This window comes from Callithrix jacchus, chromosome 7 (assembly GCF_049354715.1).
Source record: "Callithrix jacchus isolate 240 chromosome 7, calJac240_pri, whole genome shotgun sequence".
NCBI classification, from domain to species: domain Eukaryota; kingdom Metazoa; phylum Chordata; class Mammalia; order Primates; family Cebidae; genus Callithrix; species Callithrix jacchus.
Window position 1 is genome coordinate 146481593 of NC_133508.1, and position 21750 is coordinate 146503342.

The following is a 21750-nucleotide window of genomic DNA, read 5'->3' on the forward strand; positions in this document are numbered from 1 at the left end:
CTGGCGTGAGATGGTATCTCAATGTGGTTTTGATTTGCATCTCTAATGACCAGTGACGATGAGCAGTTTTTCATATGCTTGTTGGCCTCATGTATGTCTTCTTTTGTAAAGTGTCTGTTCATATTGTTTGCCCATTTTTGAATGGGCTTGTTTGTTTTTTTCTTTTAAATCTGTTTGAGTTCTTTGTAAATTCTGGATATCAGCCCTTTGTCAGATGGGTAAACTGCAAAATTTTTTCCCATTCTGTTGGTTGCCAATTCACTCTAGTGACTGTTTCTTTTGCCGTGCAGAAGCTGTGGAGTTTGATTAAGTCCCATTTGTCTATTTTGGCTTTTGTTGCCAATGCTTTCAGTGTTTTGGTCATGAAGTCCTTGCCTACTCCTATGTCCTGAATGGTTTTGCCTAGATTTTCTTATAGGGTTTTTATGGTGCCGGGTCTTATGTTTAAGTCTTTAATCCATCTGGAGTTAATTTTAGTATAAGGTGTCAGGAAGGGGTCCAGTTTCTGCTTTCTGCACATGGCTAGCCAGTTTTCCCAACACCATTTATTAAACAGGGAATCCTTTCCCCATTGCTTGTTTTTGTCAGGTTTATCAAAGATTGTATGGTTGTAGATATGTTGTGTTGCCTCCGATGCCTCTGTTCTGTTCCATCGGTCTATATCTCTGTTTTGGTACCAGTACCATGCTGTTTTGATTACTGTAGACTTGCAGTATAGTTTTGAAGCCCGGTAGTGTGATGCCTCCTGCTGTGTTCTTTTTGCTTAGAATTGACTTGCTATGCGGGCTCTCTTTTGGTTCCATATGAAGTTTAAGGTGGTTTTTTCCAGTTCTGTGAAGAAGGTCATTGGTAACTTGATGGGGATAGTGTTGAGTCTGTAAATTACTTTGGGCACTATGGCCATTTTCATGATATTGATTCTTCCTAACCATGAACATGGAATGTTTCTCCATCTGTTTGTGTCCTCTCTTATTTCGTTGAGCAGTGGTTTGTAGTTCTCCTTGAAGAAGTCCTTTACATTCCTTGTTAGTTGTATTCCTAGGTATTTTATTCTCTTTGTAGCAATTGTGAATGGCAGTTTGTTCTTGATTTGGCTCTCTTTAAGTCTGTTATTGGTGTATAGGAATGCTCGTGATTTTTGCACATTGATTTTGTATCCTGAGACTTTGCTGAAGTTGCTTACCAGTTTCAGGAGTTTTTGGGCTGAGATGATGGGGTCTTCTAGATATACTATCATGTCGTCTGCAAATAGAGACAATTTGGCTTTCTCCTTTCCTATTTGAATACCCTTTATTTCTTTTTCTTGCCTGATTGCTCTGGCTAGAACTTCCAGTACTATACTGAATAGGAGTGGTGAGAGAGGGTATCCTTGTCTAGTGCCAGATTTCAAAGGGAATGCTTCCAGTTTTTGCCCATTCAGTATGATATTGGCTGTTGGTTTGTTGTAAATAGCTTTTATTATTTTGAGATACGTTCCATCAATACCGAGTTTATTGAGGGTTTTTAGCATAAAGGGCTGTTGAATTTTGTCAAAGGCCTTCTCTGCGTCAATTGAGATAATCATGTGGTTTTTGTTTTTGGTTCTGTTTATGTGGTGAATTATGTTTATCAACTTGCGTATGTTGAACCAGCCTTGAATCCGCGGGATGAATCCTACTTGATCATGGTGGATAAGCTTTTTGATGTGCTGTTGCAGTCGGCTTGCCGGTATTTTATTGAAGATTTTTGCATCTATGTTCATCATGGATATTGGCCTGAAGTTTTCTTTTCTTGTTGACTCTGCCGGGTTTTGGTATCAGGATGATGTTGGTCTCATAAAATGATTTGGGAAGGATTCTCTCTTTTTGGATTATTTGGAATAGTTTCAGAAGGAATGGTAACAGTTCCTCTTTGTGTGTCTGGTAGAATTCAGCTGTGAACCCATCTGGACCTGGGCTTTTTTTATGTAGTAGGCTCTTAATTGCTGCCTCACCTTCAGACCTTGTTATTGGTCTATTCATAGTTTCAGCTTCCTCCTGGTTTAGGCTTGGGAGGACACAGGTGTCCAGGAATTTATCCATTTTTTCCAGGTTTACTAGTTTATGTGCATAGAGTTGTTTGTAATACTCTCTGATGATGGTTTGAATTTCTGTGGAATCTGTGGTGATTTCCCCTTTATCGTTTTTTTATTCCATCTATTTGGTTATTCTCTCTTTTTTATCACCACTGTGTGTTTTAAAACCTTAAAGCAAACAACTTAGAATCACGGCAGTTTTTGAAATGTATAATACTTTTTATTATATATTTATGGAAATATGCTTAATAAATTGCAAGCTCAATCCACAATTTGTTGTTAATAAAAAGACTGTATATACACTTAGGCATATAGACTCAGTTTGCTCAAAAAATGATAATGGTGTTGATTTGTTGTACTGCTTGGAAATGAGAAACAGGGTTGAACAACATCAGAGGAAAGACTGTGGGGCAACCTTCGGCAGGTGCAGAAAATGACAACTGAACCTGGGCAGTAATAACAAAGAATAATAGGTCTGAGCTGAACTTCTGCACAGCAGCAGAGAGGGTTGATGTGGGGCAGAGCTCTGAGAAAGGGAAGAATTACGTTTCATGAAGAGACATTCAGTTCAAGGATGATCAGCAAAGCAAATGTGGAGGGTAGTGAATGAGAAGGCACTGGTACAAAGAAAATAAGTGATTCACTGAAGTCATTCTAGTTCTTGCATAGGGAGTGAAAACTTAATAACCTGCAACTGTCTTTACCAGTGGTTAACTTGGCATAGAGCCAGACCCAGAATAGAGAGTCTGATCATTCTTTATGTGTATGCCAATTATCACGATTGGTTTGCTAATATTTCTCCAATGTGTGAATACCACTGCTACTTGCAATGATTTTAGCTGTTTGATATACATTATTCTTACTTTAACAGTAATATATATTTTTGATGTATACAGAAAAAATATGGTTTCCACATCAAATCTGATTTCAAAGATTCTGTTGCTAAAGACAAGAATAGAATAGGTAATAAATTCATATAAAAAGTGAACCAATTTAAAAACACAAAGCAAATAATAGAAGAGGTATTAATATGTCAAAATTGCAAATAAATGAAGTTGGAGAAAACCTGTCTAGGGTATGGGTTGAATGTTTATTTTAAGGAGCATATGATAGAAGCCCACTAGATAGTCTATTAATATAATTCTCTTTCTTTTCATAGCTGGGCTTTGCAGATCTAAACCTGGCAGAGTTTGCTGGATCAGGAAATACCACTCGCCGCTGTTTACTGGAAGGCTATGATACCAAAAATACAAGACAGGATAATTCCATTCTTAAAGTAAGCACGTTTCAAGATTTACTTGTCAAGAATTACGCCTATCTGCCTTTAAATAAGCATATGTGTATATTGTTAAGTACAAGGTGTGAATCAATACTGAGATCATAAACTGACCACACCACTGAAGTATTCATCACTTAGGGAAAAACCCCATCTAAATCACAAAAGCAGGGAAAAGTAACAGATGTTCACCTTCATGATCCTAAGGTGTTTTTCTTTGATGTTTTGAACATTCAGGGAATACATACACCACTACAACATAAGAGCTTATTGGGAAGAAGGAGTGTGATGAATTAATGAATACCTTAAAATGTTTATAGCTCCCATATGGTGATGAACAGAGTAGCTGTGATAGGTACATAAAAGCCACTGGTTTCTCTTGTAGTGAAGTGACAGATGGAACCCACCTCTGGGCATCTGCCTGGCTTTTTCCAAGTACCATCAGGAGCCATGTACTCTAGTAATGAGAGCAAATATATACTTCATAGAGTTAATTATAGTATTAGATTAGTTATGAAAATATTTGTAAAGCACTGTGTACCCAGGAAACCCCACTGGATAAACCTTTTGCAATGTTTCAGTTAGGTTAACCCATGATGGTAAGTTATCTAATAAGAAAGGAAAATAATTCTGAATAAAAACTGGATGTTCAAAAGTTAGTGAAGAAAAGAATTACTTTATACCCCACAGTTTTCAAACTTCATTTGCAGCAAATCTTAAGCTCTGAACATATGAAAATGTATAAAGTGGCTACTATACATGCAGTCCAGTGCAGAAAGTGGTTTTTGTAGCCCTCACACAAATTTAGTGCCTGGAAAGAAAGGTGGGACAGTGAGTTGATATGGGAAGGAAAATGGTGAAAGAAGACGGGGAAGAAATTAGACAAGTATCATAGTATAAACTTCTGTACAAATCATGTTGATTTTAGAGTTTTGTGGTTTTATAACTCTAAAAAGTTTTCAAAGCACTTGCCCATATCTCCACGAGATGAACAGGGTTAGATAGATGGGGATAGATTGTTATTCACATTTTATAGATGAAGAGCGGAGACTAAAGTATCTCACAAAAGTAGTCAGTGGCAGAGCTGGGACCACAATGCATATCTTCTGCCTTGTCAGTGGTCTTGTTTCCTCATATTTCTTGTATAAAATATGGATAATTCTTCTCTGAATGACAGTGTTTTCATTGGAAATGGAAATAACTTTTTAATTTCAGACCCTTATATTTCTAAGAGCCAACTCATGGAGTAGTTTCCTTCTGGCTTCCCATTCATTCTTCCACACCATCACTCCCACTTTGTCCTACAAAAAAACATACTCTTTCGAAGGTCACACCATTCAGTCATAACACTCTGTCGCTTCCTAATCTCTGCCATCTCCTGACCCTTAGGTACCTTCTCTCTCCTGTCCATTGATGACCTAGCTCCTGACTCAGGCTCACAGTTTTTCCCTATGTTCATCATCATTTTTCAATAACTTCATCATTTGTGCAGGCGAGCTAACCTTGTGGACTATCTTATTTATATTTTCTCTCCTGATAGCTGATCTTCTGTGAGCCTAAGGCTTCTCAGTTCCTTAAACTGTCTATCTCCAGCAACATTTTCCTTCTCCTCATCTCAGTTCCTCCTCCCATGGTCACACTCTAGAGTCTAGACCTTTTTACCCCTAGAAACTTCACCCCTTCCAAAATTTCAATTTAAAGTTTTCTTCCTCCTACCACTCTCTTATGTTTCCAGTCCTCTTAGTCTCCTACTCACTGAGCTGAGTTTAATCTTCCTCCCACTATCCATCAGCCCTGACTTGCTTCCACTTCCCTCTTTATCCAGCTTAAATTTCATGGTCCATGAGGCCAGGAGTTCAAGACCAGTCTGGGCAACATAGTGAGAACCCCATCTCATTCATACATACATACATACATACATACATACATACATACATACATACTCCTGGCTCCTCTGTCCCTGTTTCCCTGCATTGTCTGAATAATCCCCAACTTTTGTTGAACTCAGCTATTAAACATCTACCCTTGCATGCTAGGCATTGCTGAAGAAAATCACACAACCAGACTAGATAGCGTTACTGAAGCCATGCTCACTGCCATCTGGCAATCATACTCTACTTCCTTCTTAAGCTTCCTTTCTCAATTTTAGATATTCTGTCTCATACCTTTTTTCTCCTCATATCGACACACTATTCTTGCTCTAAGATACTGACCTTGCCTTATCCTACTGAGAAAACAGAAGCCATTAAACTCAGATTCCCTCATCCTCCCATCACAGAATTTACCTGCCTCTCTAGCCTTATCTTTTTTGTCTCCTGTTAAAATGGATGGCATGTCCCCTTTCCTGAAAGAAGTCAGTCCTTCCTCTTGGCTTCTAACCAAGAGCTTTGCCCCTTGGATTATCTCCTCTTCTCATCATCTCTACCTCAAATGAACCATCCTCATCAACATATAAAGAAACAGCTCCACTATCTCCCATATTTATACATAAAAAAAAGACAAAAATCAACTTCTCATCTTCTCCAACTACTGCCCCACATCTCTGTTCTACTTCACAGTTCAGTTCCTTAAAAGCTGTATGTGCCATCTCCATCTCTTTTCAAGACATCCATGATACTCAAGAGTGCAGTTTTGATGGAGTTGGAAAGCAGACCTCAGGGTTCTATGAAAGAAGAAATAATGAGGAAATCAGTGCAGCGGGATAGATTTGGCATTTAAAGAAAAAAAGAAAAATCATGGAGGTGCTGGGGTGAGGAGATAGGAATGAAATAAGGTTATATAAGATACATGTCAGCCATTAGCTGAAGAACATACAACAATATACATATCCTTTTATTCATTAAGACTAAGAATTTTGGTATATTCAGCCTTGGGTTCACATCTCAGCTCTGCCCTTTACTAGTTATCTAGTTTTTAAAATATCACTTAATCACCCTGAAGTTAAAATTAAAATATTGCTCTCTCATAGGAATATTGAAAATTAAAAGAAATAATGCATATTAAGCACTTAGCTTATGCCTGGCACATAATGAATTCTCAAATCATGATTGTTGTTAATGTTGTGGCTATTACCATTATCATTATTATTCCCATAGAACATAAAGAGGTCCTGTGACTGACTGTTAAAGGTAGTCAGCATCTAGAGAATAGCAGCGTCTCAGAAAGTATTAGAAAAGCTTTAAATCCTGGCTGAGCACAGAGTGGCTCACGCCTATAATGCTAGCACTCTGGGAGGCCAAGGCGGTAGGATCACTTGAGGCCAAGTGTTTGAAGATCACCATGGGCAACATAAGCAAGACCCCATCTCTGCAAAAAAAGAAAGAGAGAGAGAACAGAATCAGCTAGGCATGGCATGCACGTATAGTCACAGCTACTCAAAGGCTGAGAGAGGAAGATCATGAGCCCAGGAGTTCAAGACTACAGTGAGCTGTGATAGCACCACTGCGCTTCAGCTTGGGTGACAGACCAAGACCTTATCTCAAGATTTTTTTTTTGAGAGCTTTAAATTCCGATCTAAAGCTGGAACAAAGGCCAGAAGCTTTCTACTCTTAGAAGCCACCAGCCAGCATCCCTTGAAGCATCAACCTGGCAACTTGAAGGAAAACATTACCAGACAGTTAGGCACCATAGGAATTTGGGAGTAAAGACAAATAGATTAGCAGAGCCACACACCCACAGAATTATTACTGGTGAATTATTATTACTGTTTTTTTCTATCATTTCCATTCTGATTTTGGCAATTTTGAGGTTTTTTGAGTGTTAAAAATGATTTTAATCTATATGAAGCAGTAATTTAATATTGAATATAGCCCAATTCTTTTTTTTTTTTTTTTTATAGAGATAGAGTCTTGCTCTGTTGCCCAGGCAGGAGTGCAATGGCATTATCACAGCTCACTATAACCTCAAACTCCTGGGCTCAAGTAATCCTCCTACCTTAGCCTCTAATGAATATAACCCAGTTCAACAATCATTTTATTCAGTGTTTTCCCAATAGAAAATATTGGACTAGGTGCTGTGGAGGAAGCATTTTATAATTTTTTATTATCATGGTATTTCTTTTTTTATGTTTAGGTTTTGATCAGTATGCAACTGATGTCTGGTGACCCATGTTTTAAAACGTAAGTTGATGCCCAATAAATGGATTATGTATCTAAAAGTATAAGAAAGATTTGTTTTTATGTTTACATTAATATTTTGTAGTGTTTATAGGAAAATACCAGTAAAGGGATAGTTTCTTCCCTGAGAGACTGATCTGACGCTCTTAGAAGTTATTTCTACCTATTACCAAATGAGTTCTCCATACTCTAAATTATTCATGCTATAGGTCTTTTGTCATCTTCAGGTTTTGGGTAAAATTATACAAACAAAAAGTTTTAATAAAGCTTCTGTGAACATATTTATTTCTTCAATAAATACCTGTTGTTAAGTGCCTTACCATGTGTTAGGCCATATTCTAGATACTAGAGAAACAGCAGTGAACAAAATAGATTAAGTCCCTGGTGTCTTGGAGCTTATATTCTAAGACAAAAATGGACAATAAGCTAATAAGTAAATATGTAATATACACATGGTCATAGCACTTTGGCAAAAAAGGGTGGAAGGGCCATAGGGAAGAGAAGTAGCTATTTTCTATCTAGTAGCCAGGGGAGGCCCCCCTGGTAAAGATGGTATTTGAGTAGAGACCTGAAGGAGGTGGAAAGCAAGTCCATTGGCATTAGGGGAAAGAGTGTTTGAGGTAGACAGAGAAAACAAGGACAAAGGCCTTGAGGGAGAAGTGTTCTTGGCAAGTTCAAGTAACTGGCTGGAGAGCAGCATGTCTAGAGCAGAGTGAATGAAGCAGCGGATAATAGGAGATGAGGTCAGATGATAAGGAGTCTTGTGGCCATTATAAAAAGGACTACCACTCACACTGAATGAGATAGAAAAGCTAGTGGATGTCTTGAGCCGAGGAGTAAAATTATCTGACTTGTGGCTACTAGATAGGGAATAGACAATTTGTAGGAGTAACAAAAGGGACAGGGACAGGGACAGGAACAGGGACATAAGTAGAGAAGGTTGTTTCAGTGATCTAAGGTTTTGAGTCTGAGTAACTGGAAGAATGGCAGTTTCATTTGTTGAGATGAGAAAGATGACTAGAGGAACAAGTTGGGAGCTTGGGTGTTGACATGTTAAATTTGAGATCCCTATTTAACATCCATCGGGGCATGTCAAGTAGGCAGTTGTATAGATCAACTAGAGTTCAGTGGGGAGATCTGGGCAGGAGATAGAAGTTTGGAAATTATTACATCATCAGCATACAGGTAGTAATTAAAGCCATGAGACTCGAATATGTGACTAGAGGGAATGAGTAGAAACGGAAAAGGACCAGAGTCTGAGGTGGGGACACCCTGACATGCTAGAGGTTGAGGAGATCAGGAAGTAGAATCAGCAAAGGAACCTCCAGTGTAATCGGAGGAGGAAAGCAAAGCAGATTCCTATCCTGAAAACCAAGTGAAGAAACGGCCTCAGAAAGGCAGGAATAAGCACCTGCATCATGCGCTGCTGGAGTGGGTCTCAGAAGATGAGGACTGAGGACTGACCCTTGGAATTTGCAGTATAAAGACTGCTGGTGACTTTGGCAGGCACTTGAGTAGAAAGCCCTTAGACTAAAGCCTTTTAAGAATGAGTTAAAGAGAGTTTGGGAGGAGAAAAATTGGAGACAGTGAGTATAAACAATTCTAATGAGGAGTTTTACTGTAAAGAAGGAGCAGAAAGATGGGGTCAACAGTAAAGAGAGGATTTGGAGTTGGGCAGGTTTTGTTAATTTTTAACATGGAAGATAGTACAGCATATTTGAGTACTGATGGGATTGGCTCAGCAAGAAACCAATGATCCAGAAAAGGGACTGTTGCTAGAACAGTGCCCTTGGATTGTCAGGAGGGAGGAAGGCAGAGAACATGGCTACTAACACAGGTAGAGGAGAAATGGAAGCATACAGAAGTTCTTTTCTAATTGCTTCTGATTTCTTAGTGAAATAGAAAACAAGATGATCATTGAAAAGCAAGGACGGGCCGGGCGCGGTGGCTCAAGCCTGTAATCCCAGCACTTTGGGAGGCTGAGGTGGGTGGATCATGAGGTCAAGAGATCGAGACCATCCTGGTCAACATGGTGAAACCCTGTCTCTACTAAAAATACAAAAAAAAAATTAGCTGGGCATGATGGCACGCGCCTGTAATCCCAGCTACTCGGGAGGCTGAGGCAGGAGAATTGCCTGAACCTAGGAGGTGGAGGTTGCAGTGAGCCGAGATCGTGCCATTGCACTCCAGCCTGGGTAACAAGAGCAAAACTCTTTCTCAAAAAAAAAAGAAAAGCAAGGACAGGGAAGATAGAGAAAGGGGTTTGAAGAAAGGAAAAGGTGTGCAGAAGTCCTCAGAGAGTGTGAGCATGAACAAAATGCGGAAATGCAGGATTGCCTCTCAGCAACCTTGAGGATAGACACTTAATGATTAAAAATGAAAGTTCATTGACACCATTGAAATGTCTGAGAAAAATACACAGAGAAAACTAAAGAAAACATTACTTCCCTTTATATCAACTTCATGTTTTTAATAGCTGTAACTTAGAAGCAACATCTGGCCGGGCCTGGTGGCTCACACATATAATCCCAGCACTTCGAGAGGCCGAAGCTGAAGGATCACTTGAGGCCAGGAGTTCAAAACCAGCCTGGGCATCATGGTGAAACCCCATCTCTACAAAAAATATAAAAATCAGCCTGTGGTCCCAGCTACTTGGGAGGCTGAGGGGAGGATTTCTTGAGCCTGGGAAGTGAAGGTTGCAGTGAGCCAACATTGTACCACTACACTCCAGCCTGGGTGACAGTTTCCTGTCTCAGGGGAAAAAAAAAAAAAAAAAGACATCTATATCATTTTGTATTTACATACTATTTTATAAAGATACAAATATATATATTTCAATATGGATCAATTCTTGATTAAAACCACATATCTTCCAATAACTTAGCCTTCCTGTGCTGTCTTCTCATAAACTAGAGTTTCCTGACTCCTTTATTTTCTGCTTTCTTGGGACTAAACCAATTTTGCTATAGTATTTGTGGTGTCTCGGGTAATAATTTGTTTTTGTAGTGGAATAAAATTTAGGGTGAAATAAGAAAACGAGGAGCAAAACTTAGTAGAAGAAAATGAATTGATCATTCCTTCTCATGAAATTTTTATGGATAGTCCCTTTCTGGCACTTTCTCTACCCATTTCCTCTCTCTAGTTAAGGAACTCACAATGAAGAGCTTGAAAATAGATCATCTAATGTTTCATATTATCTCCATAAATTTAATTCTGACAATCTGGAGTTTATATTTACAGAGAAAGACGTTTGTAATTCATAAAAGTAAGCAGACATTACTTAATTCCAAATACATAAAAGTATTTTTCGAGAGAATCAAATCCTCAATAGTTTTCTTTTCTCTTTGAAATTGTTCAAATGTCACTGAAAAAGGGGAAATTCTAACATGTTCATACACTTGCACATACTGAATATGTACTGAATAGAAAAACATTTTAACTACTGATGTAAAAAGTAAATTAGTTTTATCAGGTTATATTTAAATATATATCAAATATGTAAAATCATATTACTTTAGAGCTGAAAAGAATGTTAGAAGTTGTCTAATCCAGTGATTTTTTTTTTAGAATATTTAGCTACAAAATCCTTTGCTCAAATATATTATGAGGCCAGGCACAGTGGCTTACACCTGTAATCCCACACTTTGGGAGGCCAAGGCAAGTGGATCCCTTGAGCCCAGGAGTTCACAACCAGCCTGGGCAACATGGTGAAATCCTGTCTCTACCAAAAAATAAATTTAAAAATTAGCCAGGCATGGTGGTACACCTGTAGTTTCAGCTACTCAGGAGTCTGAGGTGGGAGGATCACTTGAGCCCAAGAAGCAGAGGTTGCAGTGAGCCAAGACCGTGCCACTGTACTCCAGGCTGGGTGACAGAGCAAGACCTGTCTCAAAAAATAAAACAAGTGTATTATGAATCCTAGGATTTTACTCTATCTCCCCTCCAACTTCGGTAAGATAAGAATAAATTTTCTATTGAGCACTCTCCTCTACCTACTTCCAGAAGTCCCTAAAGGAGATCAGGAAACCAGTTTTAAAAGTGTTGATATAATCCAAGTTACCATTGTACAGATAAGGAAACTGAGGCACAAAGCAATCGAGTGACTTTACTGGGTACCTCTGTGTAGAACAAAGATGTAAATAACTGCTGGAGGGCTGCATTCTACTATTCTCTGCTTTTGTCTATCTTTAAATTTTTCGTGATATAATTTTTTTTAATTTACTTGAGAAACAAGAGTATGGCATATCCTTAGTCTCAAATTTACATCCTAGTTTTAATATTTTCTGAGCAGAAGATCTGTGACATAGATTGTATAATTCTTCTGAAGCACCAATTTTATACTATAAGGCCAGAATTTATAAAGAAGATAGCTGGTAAGTCAGCCTAACCACCTACCCTAAACTTCATTTCATAGTTCTCTACAATTCATGAAATACCCACCAACTCTTGTAAAGGAGTGAAACTCACTCTGAAAAGTGCTAATAAAGAAAAAAAGATATTTTGAGAGAGAAACTATATTCTGCTGGCATTTGGGAATCTGGTGGCAAAGCAGATCTAGGGATGATATAAATCACTTGAATATAGCAAGGTTCTGACATGTTTATATTCCAAAGGGAAGAAAATTATCATTTGTAAAAATGATTTCATGAATGTTACTGTCTCTCAATTCTTAAAATAACTGTAATACAAATATCATAATTTTGAGTGAGAACATTGAGACTAAGAGGTTAAGGGATTCATTCATGCAGGGTCCTAGGATGCAGTCATTCATTCAGTACACGTGTATTGATTGCCTGCCATGTGCCAACACTTAAGCTAGAAAAGACCAGCCCCTGCTCCGAAGGGATTGACTGTTTATGTGGGAGACAGGCACACTCTATATGATATCACTGGGGCACAGAGGATAGGATCCCTAGCCACAGTTCCTTGAAAGCCAGAGAAATCTTCACTGAGAAGGGGACACTGAGCTAAGTTTAAGGGATGACTAGGAATTTACTAAGCACAGGAGGTAGGTAGGAACACCTCAGGAGAGAAAACAGTTTCACAAGTTTATGGCATTGTAATAGGGCATTCAGTATTTAAGGAATGTCAAGTAGGTAATATTGTCATTTTATGAGGTCATTTTTCACATATTGTTAACATTAATGTAAATTAAAGCAATCAAAGTAATCCCATCTCTTAGTCTATATTTGATCTACAAATTAAAGTAATCCCATCTCTTATTCTATAGTTGATCTACATTAAGTGATTTCAGGTGAGGGACGTAAAAATATTTTCAGAACAAAAGGTAATGGGACAAAAACTGGCACATGGTAAGCACTCTGTGATTATTTATTCAACAAGACTGAGTTATCCAGGGAGATAATAGAGCTGCCAAGGCCCAGCTAAGCTTTTAGATTTAAATTTGCTTTACTATCAGTCCCCATAGTTAATGAATTTTCTCCATAATGCTTAGTGGCCCCAGTAATAGAGCAGTTAGTACAGACGACTGATATTATCAAGGGTTGCCATTCTTCAGCTTTTTGAACAGCAGAGTAAGAGGTGCCAAATTGAAGGTGCTGCTTAAAGAGTTGTAGCTGTGGAGTTGGGCTGGACAGAGGAGAATAAAGCAAGAGGGGAATAGAAAGGGAAGGGGCCAATGTTTGGGAGTTCTGAGGGTTGGAAAAACAGATCTAAGAGGTAGAGGAGATAGAGACGCTATAATCAGGCCACCTGTGAAAGAAACTGTCATTAAAAAGGTAAGAATTTTTAGACATGCAGGCTTGAGTCAGCCATCAGTGATTAATGACTATGACTGTAAACTCCATTCTTTGTGTTTCTTCTATATATTAGTTTTTCCCATGAAATACTGACTGCAGCGTTGTTGTTTTTTTCCACCAAGCTATTTTACATTATTTGAAAATACAGGCCGGGCACAGTGGCTCACATAATCCCAGCATTTTGGAAGGCCAAGGCAGGCAGATCACCTGAGGCCAGGAGTCTGAGACCAGCCTAGCCAACATTGCATAACCCCTTCTCCACTAAAAATACAAAAATTAGCCGGGTGTGGTGTTGGGTGTCAGTAATCCCAGCTACTCGGGAGGCTGAGGCAGGAGAAACACTTGAACCTGGGAGGTGGAGGCTACAGTGAGCCGAGATCATGCCATTGCACTCCATCCTGGGAAACAACAGTGAAACTCTGTCTCACAAAAAGAAAATACAGCTGTTGGTAATTGAAGAGGTGGGTCTAAGCCAGACTGCAAATTTTAAGGGATTTGAGCTTTATGCCGAAGGAGCTATGGGAGGGTTTTAAATAAGAGAATAACATATTCAAGGCACGTTTTAGAAAGACCACAGTGACAGTGGCAGGAAGTAGAGGTTGGCAGACCAGCAAGGAGATCCTTGCAGTCAGCCAGGAGAAAGGTACAAAGGCCAAAACTCAAGTAATGAATGGAGATGGAGAAGAGATGATGAATAGGAAAAATACTAAAAGAGGATCTGGGATTTGGAAGTTGATTGGATGTAGAAAAATGTAATTAGGAAGGAGGGAGAGGTGATACCCAGAATTTTAGTTTTGGTGACTTTGTAGATTGTGATGACATTTACAGAGAGAATACAAGAAGAAAACAGGTTTTGGGAAAGACAAATTTAGTTGGGGATATACTGAGTTTCGTGTACTTATAGGACAAATACTTGAAAATGTCTCAATAGGATATGTAAGTCTAGAATTTAGAAGATCTAGGCTGGAAACAGTCAATAAATGCAATAGATTTAATAGCAATCTTAAATGTCTCTGTCCTCAAGAATCTGAATAGCCTGAGGATTCCCTTTAATTCTTACCTTAAGGGTAAGAATGAAAGAATTGCCATAAAGCAGGTCAGCTTCATGATTCCTTCAGCCACCTCCCTATTTTATCTCAGGTTACCAAGGTTTAGTTTCTAGAAAGATGTGGTTATCAGCCTCAAAAGGTTGCCTTGCACCTGTATTCCCAGTACTTTGGGAGGTGAAGTTGGAGGATCACTTGAGGCCAGGAATTAGAGACCAGTGTGGGCAACATAATGAGACTCTGTCTCTACAAAAAAAAAAAAAAAATTTTTTTTAAGGTTAGGGATATTTTCTAATAAAAATCCCTGTGTTGAAAACACAATGGGATGACTACAATCAACAATAATTTATTATACATTTAAAAATAACTGAAAGAGGCTGGGTGCCGTGACTTATGTTTATAATCCCAGCACTTTGAGAGGCTGATGCAGATGGATTGCTTGAACCCAGGAGTTCGAGACCAGCCTGGAAAACATAGGGAGACCGCCCCCATCTCTACAAAAAAAAAATTTTTTAAGTCTCTACTAAATGTCAGAAATAGAAGAGCCAGGCATGCCCATGGTTCTGTGTGCCTATAGTCCCTGCTACATGGGGGCTAAGGCGGAAGGATTGCTTGAGTTGGAGAAGTGGAGGCTGCAGTGAGCCATGATTGTACCATTGCACTCCAGCCTGGGTGACAAAGCGAGACCCTGTTTCAAAATAAGTAAAAATAAAAAAGTATAATTGGACTGTTTGTAAGAAAGGATAAATGCTTGAGGATACCCCATTTACCCTGATGTGATTATTATGCATAGCATGTCTGTATCAAAATCTTATATACCCCATAAATATATACACCTACAAAAATTTTAATTTTTTTTATTTTAAAGAAAAACTGTTAGAACTTAAACTTGCCCCTCCTTGCATCACAGCTTCCACATGAAATAGGAGCTTTGAATTAACCAATGAATAGATTCATTACTACTCCCAGAGAATCCAATCCAAAAAGCAAATCTAAACAACTGGGCTTCTCTGTAGACTCTCCCTGGGCAGGTGAACTGTTTACAGAGATGAAGGTAGAAGATAAAACCGTGGATACCCTATTTAAAAAGTGAGTGGAGCCAGCCAGGGAGTACAGGCTCTGAACCAGAGGCACGAGGCATTCTCCTCCCAGCTTGATTCAAAGGGGCTCGGCGCCAGCTTCTTTAACTCAGAGTTGCCATCTTGAGTTGATAGTTGGAACAACCATCCCTTGAACCTTGCTGGGTTTACACTGACAGAGGCCTCTCTTTTTAGGACTCTATGCACACTGCCCTTTTCTTGTTATGTAAAAAAAAAAAAAAAAACTTTATGAATTTTATTCAAGTTTTGAAAAGATGCTTATACATTATTTGCTGTTTTTTAATTACTTTCACCCTCAAAGGAGTAATATTACCAAGCAGTTTATGCTGAGGCTTACTAACCTCACCAATCAATAACAGTATTTTGAACTTTGAGGCTCCCCCACAACTCAAGTTCGTCAATGTTTATTTATAGGCCTCCCTCCACATCAATGTCTATACCAATTGCCGGTGAATCTGAATCTTTGCAAGAAGATAGAAAAGGTGGAGAAACTCTCAAAGTGCATCTTGGAATAGCAGGTATGGATGTGTGGCTTACTGGTTTTTAATTTGTGCGAGACTACTTGATGCCCTAAAAGATTCCCAAAGCCCTTCCAGATTTAAAATTGTATGGGTAATTGACTTGAAACAGGCCAATAAGAATCAGCAGTTTTAATTATATAATTCTTGGTTGATCCAGTGCTTTATTTTGTCTAAAGTATTGTGCTCTAACAAATTAAAAAATAGCTGTTACAGTGACACTCCTCTCACTGTATGCATGTACTCCCCACAGGTACAACAGAATAGTACAGGATTTTTTCCATTTTTCCCATTCCATTACCCAGCAACTTATGCAAAGCAACGTCTGCCTCTCAGGTGTTGCTCCTCTTCCGTGAATCGCTTTCCATTTGTCAGTGGGTCTCAAGCCCTAGTGTGCATCAGAGTTACCTGGAGGGTTTGTGAAAACACAGGTTGCTGGTTGCAGCAGCCAGAGTGTTTGATTCAATAGATATGGGTTAGAGCCTGAAGTATTGCTAAGGCATTCCCACAAGACACTGATGATGCTAGTCCCTGACCACACCTTGAGATCCACTTTTCCAGGCACACGGCTGGCAGCAGTCAGAATCTGCTCCAGAAGTAAAAGCTCAGTGGGGAAAATGTCAAGGGAGCAGGAGGAACAGAACTTAGGAGCTTCCTTCTGCCTTCAGTATTCTGTGAACAGGATGTATTGTTTGAAAAAAGGGAAAGAAAGGTGTAGTGATGTAATTAACCTTTTCACCACCTTTTTAAATATGCAAATCTATGGTTTCTTATAAGTAATGGTGACTCTGAAACTTCTCGTTTTGGGATCAGTGAATCTTTGGGGAACTTGTAACCATTCCATTGGCTCTTTCTCTTCAGCATGTAAATATTCTGAATTTTTTCTCATATTGAAAAAAGAAAAACAAAAACTCCTTAGCCCTACATCTTTCTCTATCTACTACTCTCCCTTAGGCTCCAACAGGCTGGTGCATGTGCTCATGTGCTCTCTCTTTCCTCACTCTGCCCCAAATAAATAAAGACATCTCTGTCTCTCTGGTCTCTCTGTCTCTCTGTCTGTTTCTCTCTCTCTCTCTCTCTCTCTCTCTCTCTCTCTCTCTCTCTCTGTCTCTGTGTGTGTGTGTGTGTGTGTGTGTGTGTGTGGAGAGAGAGAGAGAGGTAGAGAGAAAGAGATCAGCCAGAGCTGATATATGCACCCCACACTTTTTATAGCCCAACTTCTAGAAAAAATATACTGTCCATTTATTCTTAAATATACTGGCATTCTGGCTTCTATCATCTGCCCTCTCGATGCTGTCTCCGGGTACATAGTTGTCAAATCCTGTGAACATTTCTTCTGGTCACACCTGATGGCCAGTTATTCTTTCTTGATGCTTTCTCTTCACTTGGCTCCTACCTCTCTGACCTTTCCTTTTTTAGCTTCTTAGAGCCTTCTTTATCTTCCTCCACCTTCTCCTTACATATTGATGTTCCACAGGGTTTGGTCCCCTCACTTCCTTGAGCAGTGCCATTTACACCCTTGGCTTTATATATCACATAAATGTAAACATGATTAAATGCTTTGGGGGAAGGTCCACTTCATACCAAATGTTACACTGAAATCCATCTGTTTATCTTTCTCCCCAGACAGACTCTTAAGTTTTTCATGGTTAGCTCTTATTTGTCTGTATCCCCAGCAGAAGGCCCAGGACACAGTGAACATTGAGTGACTCTTGAATAGGCATCCTCAGGTGTCTCTAATTCCATTTATCTAGGACAAGTCTTCCTACCTTTTCCTCTGGGCTTTTCTACCTCACTTTTCCTGACACAGATTTCTGCTTTGTTATTGAGTTCTGCTATTTGTGCCTGTGAAACAACTCACTCTCAGCCAGATTATTATGAAAGCCTTCACTCTTACACCCACTGTTTATCCTGTTGCCAAAATGTTCTTCCCAAAATGTAGATCTGATCATATCACACCCTTCCTCGAAGCCATGAATTGTTTCCTTCTTTAAACTCATAGAAGGTTCTTCAACAGGCATCTAGTCATCTTTCCAGCCTCTTTTCCCTTGGTTGTTTATACCACTACCTTGTATGCCAACTTTACCAAACAATCTGCTTCCCTACAAACAAGGCGTGCTTTACCCTGTGCCTTTCCTTGCTCATCTGGCTCAGGAGTTCCCATATGTTGCTCAAGTCCTGGGGTTAACCTCCTCAGTAAGGTCTTTCCCCCATTACCAGGTTGTGTCAGATGCACTGTCCTTTGGAGCTCTTAATAACTGCTTGTATTTTAGTACTTGCCACTTTGTATAACTTTTGCTTCTACCTCTAAACCTAAGTATGTATTTTGTCTTACTTATTTTGTACTTCCTATACCTATACAGTATTAGGCACTTGACTGGTAAAATATTAATAAATATTTATTGAATAAATGAATTTTGAAAACCAGAAGATAATGTGGATGACTTAAGATCTGAGCCAAACCCAGGAGTAAAGAGTTAGCACTGCGTAACTCTTGAGATGAACCAACTTTTTGAGTTCAGATTTTGCCAAACGTTTGGGTTTGGACCACTGTAGAGATGCTTGGGCCACTTACACTCTGTCCAGAAATGAGAAACCTTTGCTGAAGGACAGGGTTGCTCCAGTAGCTTCCTTGTTTTGTAGCAGTTGTTGGTCCAACTGCATACAGTATCATTTATAGAATGGCTGCTATAATAGCTATGTTACTCAGTTGCTTTCCTTCTGCTTCTAAGTTAAAAACAGTTCTTGTTTCCAAATGTGATTGCATCCTACGGAAAATGGTCACAGTTCTACATTCTCTGGAAGAAGTGGGTTCAAAAAATATGTAATTGGCACCTGGAATATACACATGATCAGAAACTATTAGAAATGGCTTTGACACTGCCTTTTGTACATTTACTTTGAATCTGAATACTCAATTTCTTAAGAACTTTTATTCTCAGTGCTACATCCCATGCTGTGTGGATTTGAGCCACAGACATTGCCCAAATTACAGCCTAGCACTAGCAACACTAACATTAAAGTAATAGAGCACTCTTTAGCTTGCTGTTGTGATAGATTTTTAAGGAAGCAGTATTTCCTTAGAAACCACAGGAAAACTTACCAATTTTGTGAACATTTATAAAAATACACTCAAGTCATTTTTATTAGAGAAATACTAAACACTAACTGTAGCAGTTTTAAGATAGAGTGCTGTCAAATGTTTTGAAAAATAGGAGTTTATTGCATGGACTGAACTAATAAAGGACTGAAATAATTTTTTTAATGTTATGAAAAATATTCTTCAGTGAACTAAGGTATTTAAATACTTTGTATTTCTTGCAACACAGTTATTTCCATTGTACTGACTTATAAGGATATCTCTCATTTTATAACTTATTTTTTTTATAATGAACTTGGCAGAGTTTATAAAGTCTGCAGATTAGAATACAAATTGACCATTAATCGTGTGGCAGTAAGGATGACATCATGTTATGACATATTACAGATCTTTCAGCAAAGAGTGCCTCTGTTCCAGATGAACTTGGTGCCTGTGGACATTCTAGAACATCAAGCTATGCAAGCCAGCAGTCAAAAGTATCAGGTAGAGGCTAACAGAGAAGTTGAATTCCTTATTGTTCCAAAGGGACTTGAAACTGCTGTGGTGTGGGAGAAGGATGTCAGATCATAGTGCATTTGATATGAGTATTATATCCAAGGTGATTTTCTCTGACAGGGTATAGCACGTGTCACTCCCGGTCATCTAGTTTCTCTGAGCTCTGCCACAGGAGAAATACCTCAGTGGGAAGCACATCAACAGGAGTTGAAAGTATTCTAGAGCCATGTGATGAAATTGAGCAGAAAATCCCTGAGCCAAATCTTGATGCAGCTGATAAAGAAGAGACAGCTTTGGAAAAACTCAACAGGTATCCTTTTAGTTTAAAGAATAAATTTTAATTTTAAAAAAAACTTGTTTTCATAACATAACAAAAAGGAAAAAATTGTAATTCTTTTCAAAGATGCCCAGTGAAACAAGATTCTGTAGAATCTCAGCTGAAGCGAGTTGATGACACCAGGGTGGATGCAGATGATATTGTGGAGAAAATATTACAAAGTCAAGACTTCAGCCTAGATTCCAGTGCAGAAGGTATGTAGATAACTGTTAAGCATAGATTCCTATCATCCAGGTTTTTGTAATCCATGTAATCAGCAGTAAAGAGGCTCAGAACATCATGATACTGACTGTTGCATATTTGTATAGTAAATTTCATGCCCATAAAAATCTCAGGGTAACTTTATAGCTCATTTATTAATGAAAATGAATATTGAATTTAGAAAAAGAACAAATTTTAGTTAAAAGTGATTAATTTTAAATAAAACATTCATTGTGTTTTTAATTATGCCCCAATGTCTACAAGGTTCATATACTTATAATAGGTATCAACATCTGCTTTTGTTTTAAGTACTTTAAGCCACTGTTGTAATTTGGTGGTGGTCTTGGAACAGTATTGGATAAAGAATCCTTCATGCCCTCCTTAGAGTTTTCACTGAAACTGAAAATTTGTATGCCACCAGTTTGAAAGGTATAATTACTCATGTTGGTGTGAATAGAAAGCACTCTACAATGGACTTATTTTCATTATGTAGCTGGGTGTAAAGAGAAATAATTAAACCTTACTTGTGGAAATTTGTAGGAAGAGCTATCTCCATCACTCAGTTAAAAGAAAAAGAGCTTTAGAAAAGTTGGTGAGAAATAACCTTTAGAGTAGCTTTTAAATTGCCTAATTTAAAACATGTATGTAACTTTGGTTTTTAAGTTATTTCTCTAATAAACTGAATTGCAAAATATGAATTATTATAATGTCAATACTATTTGACAGTAGTCTAATAATTATACATGTAACAAACATTTTAAATGTATATTGCAGAAGAAGGACTAAGGTTATTTGTGGGTCCTGGGGGAAGTACAACCTTCGGCAGTCATCATCTTCCAAATAGGTAAGTAGTACAAATAGTGTCTTATTAAAATATATACGATTTTTTTTAAATCATGAGTAGAGAATGGTGGTCACAAAGTTTGAATTAGGCTGAAGCTAGGAAACACAAATATTAGTAGTTACATGAGAAGAGTTACAGCTCTTAGTGTAGCTCTCAGTTTTCTTTATTCTGGATATGTTTGACATTTATTTTATAAGTTTTTAATTTCCTTAGAAGTATTTTTAAATGTATTATTAGTCAAGGACCAGTATACCATTGGGAAAGTGGCAACATAAAGGGACGTTTAGAAAAGAGTCCTTAGTCTTTTAAAACATTAATTTTTTATTAATTTATTTTCTAGAGACAGGGCTGTTGCCCAGGCTGGAGTGCAGTGGTGTAATCATAGATAACTGTAGCCTCAAACTCCTGAGCTCAAGTGATCCTCCAGCCTCAGCCTTTTGAGTAGCTGGGACCATAGTCACACGCCACTGTGCGTGGCTAATCTGATATTTTAGAAAGAGAAAAGCAAAAATTACATTTTTCAGTCAGTGGGCTATCTTTTCTGAGCAGTTACACAACCACTGAGCAACTTAAGCTGCCATTAAGCTTTCTTGTACTCTCCTTTTCTCCACCCACTAGAGTCTCCCATACATATTGAGAAAAATTCTGAAAACCAAATATCATTTTGCTAGTTACTCAGATGCAGATGAAGAAAAGTCACCTGCCAAACTTACCACCGATTATCAGCACTAAAGCGGATAGTAGTGAGCACAGACGCTGAGCACAGTGTAGGAATTTTGATCACTCCCTTGCTCCTTAGAACCTGCTCCCCACACTTCTGTGCACCCCTAATTCTACTCCATGTCATATTTATGTAGAGTCCCTGCACAACTATAGAGTGAGTCACAGTTGCAGGGGTAAGGAGCC

General features: G+C 38.5%; 1 protein-coding gene across 2 annotated transcripts in view; it reads left to right on the forward strand.

Moving 5' to 3' along the window:
- EEIG2 (EEIG family member 2) overlaps positions 1-21750 on the forward strand; it is a 70608-nt gene that overhangs the window by 40507 nt on the left and 8351 nt on the right. For both annotated transcript variants that reach the window (XM_078332687.1, XM_035252317.3), the window contains 7 exons: positions 3213-3329; positions 7401-7447; positions 15764-15867; positions 19355-19450; positions 19583-19772; positions 19866-19993; positions 20775-20844. In XM_078332687.1, the coding sequence (XP_078188813.1) occupies positions 3213-3329; positions 7401-7447; positions 15764-15867; positions 19355-19450; positions 19583-19772; positions 19866-19993; positions 20775-20844 (752 nt within the window). The remainder of the gene's footprint in view (positions 1-3212; positions 3330-7400; positions 7448-15763; positions 15868-19354; positions 19451-19582; positions 19773-19865; positions 19994-20774; positions 20845-21750) is intronic.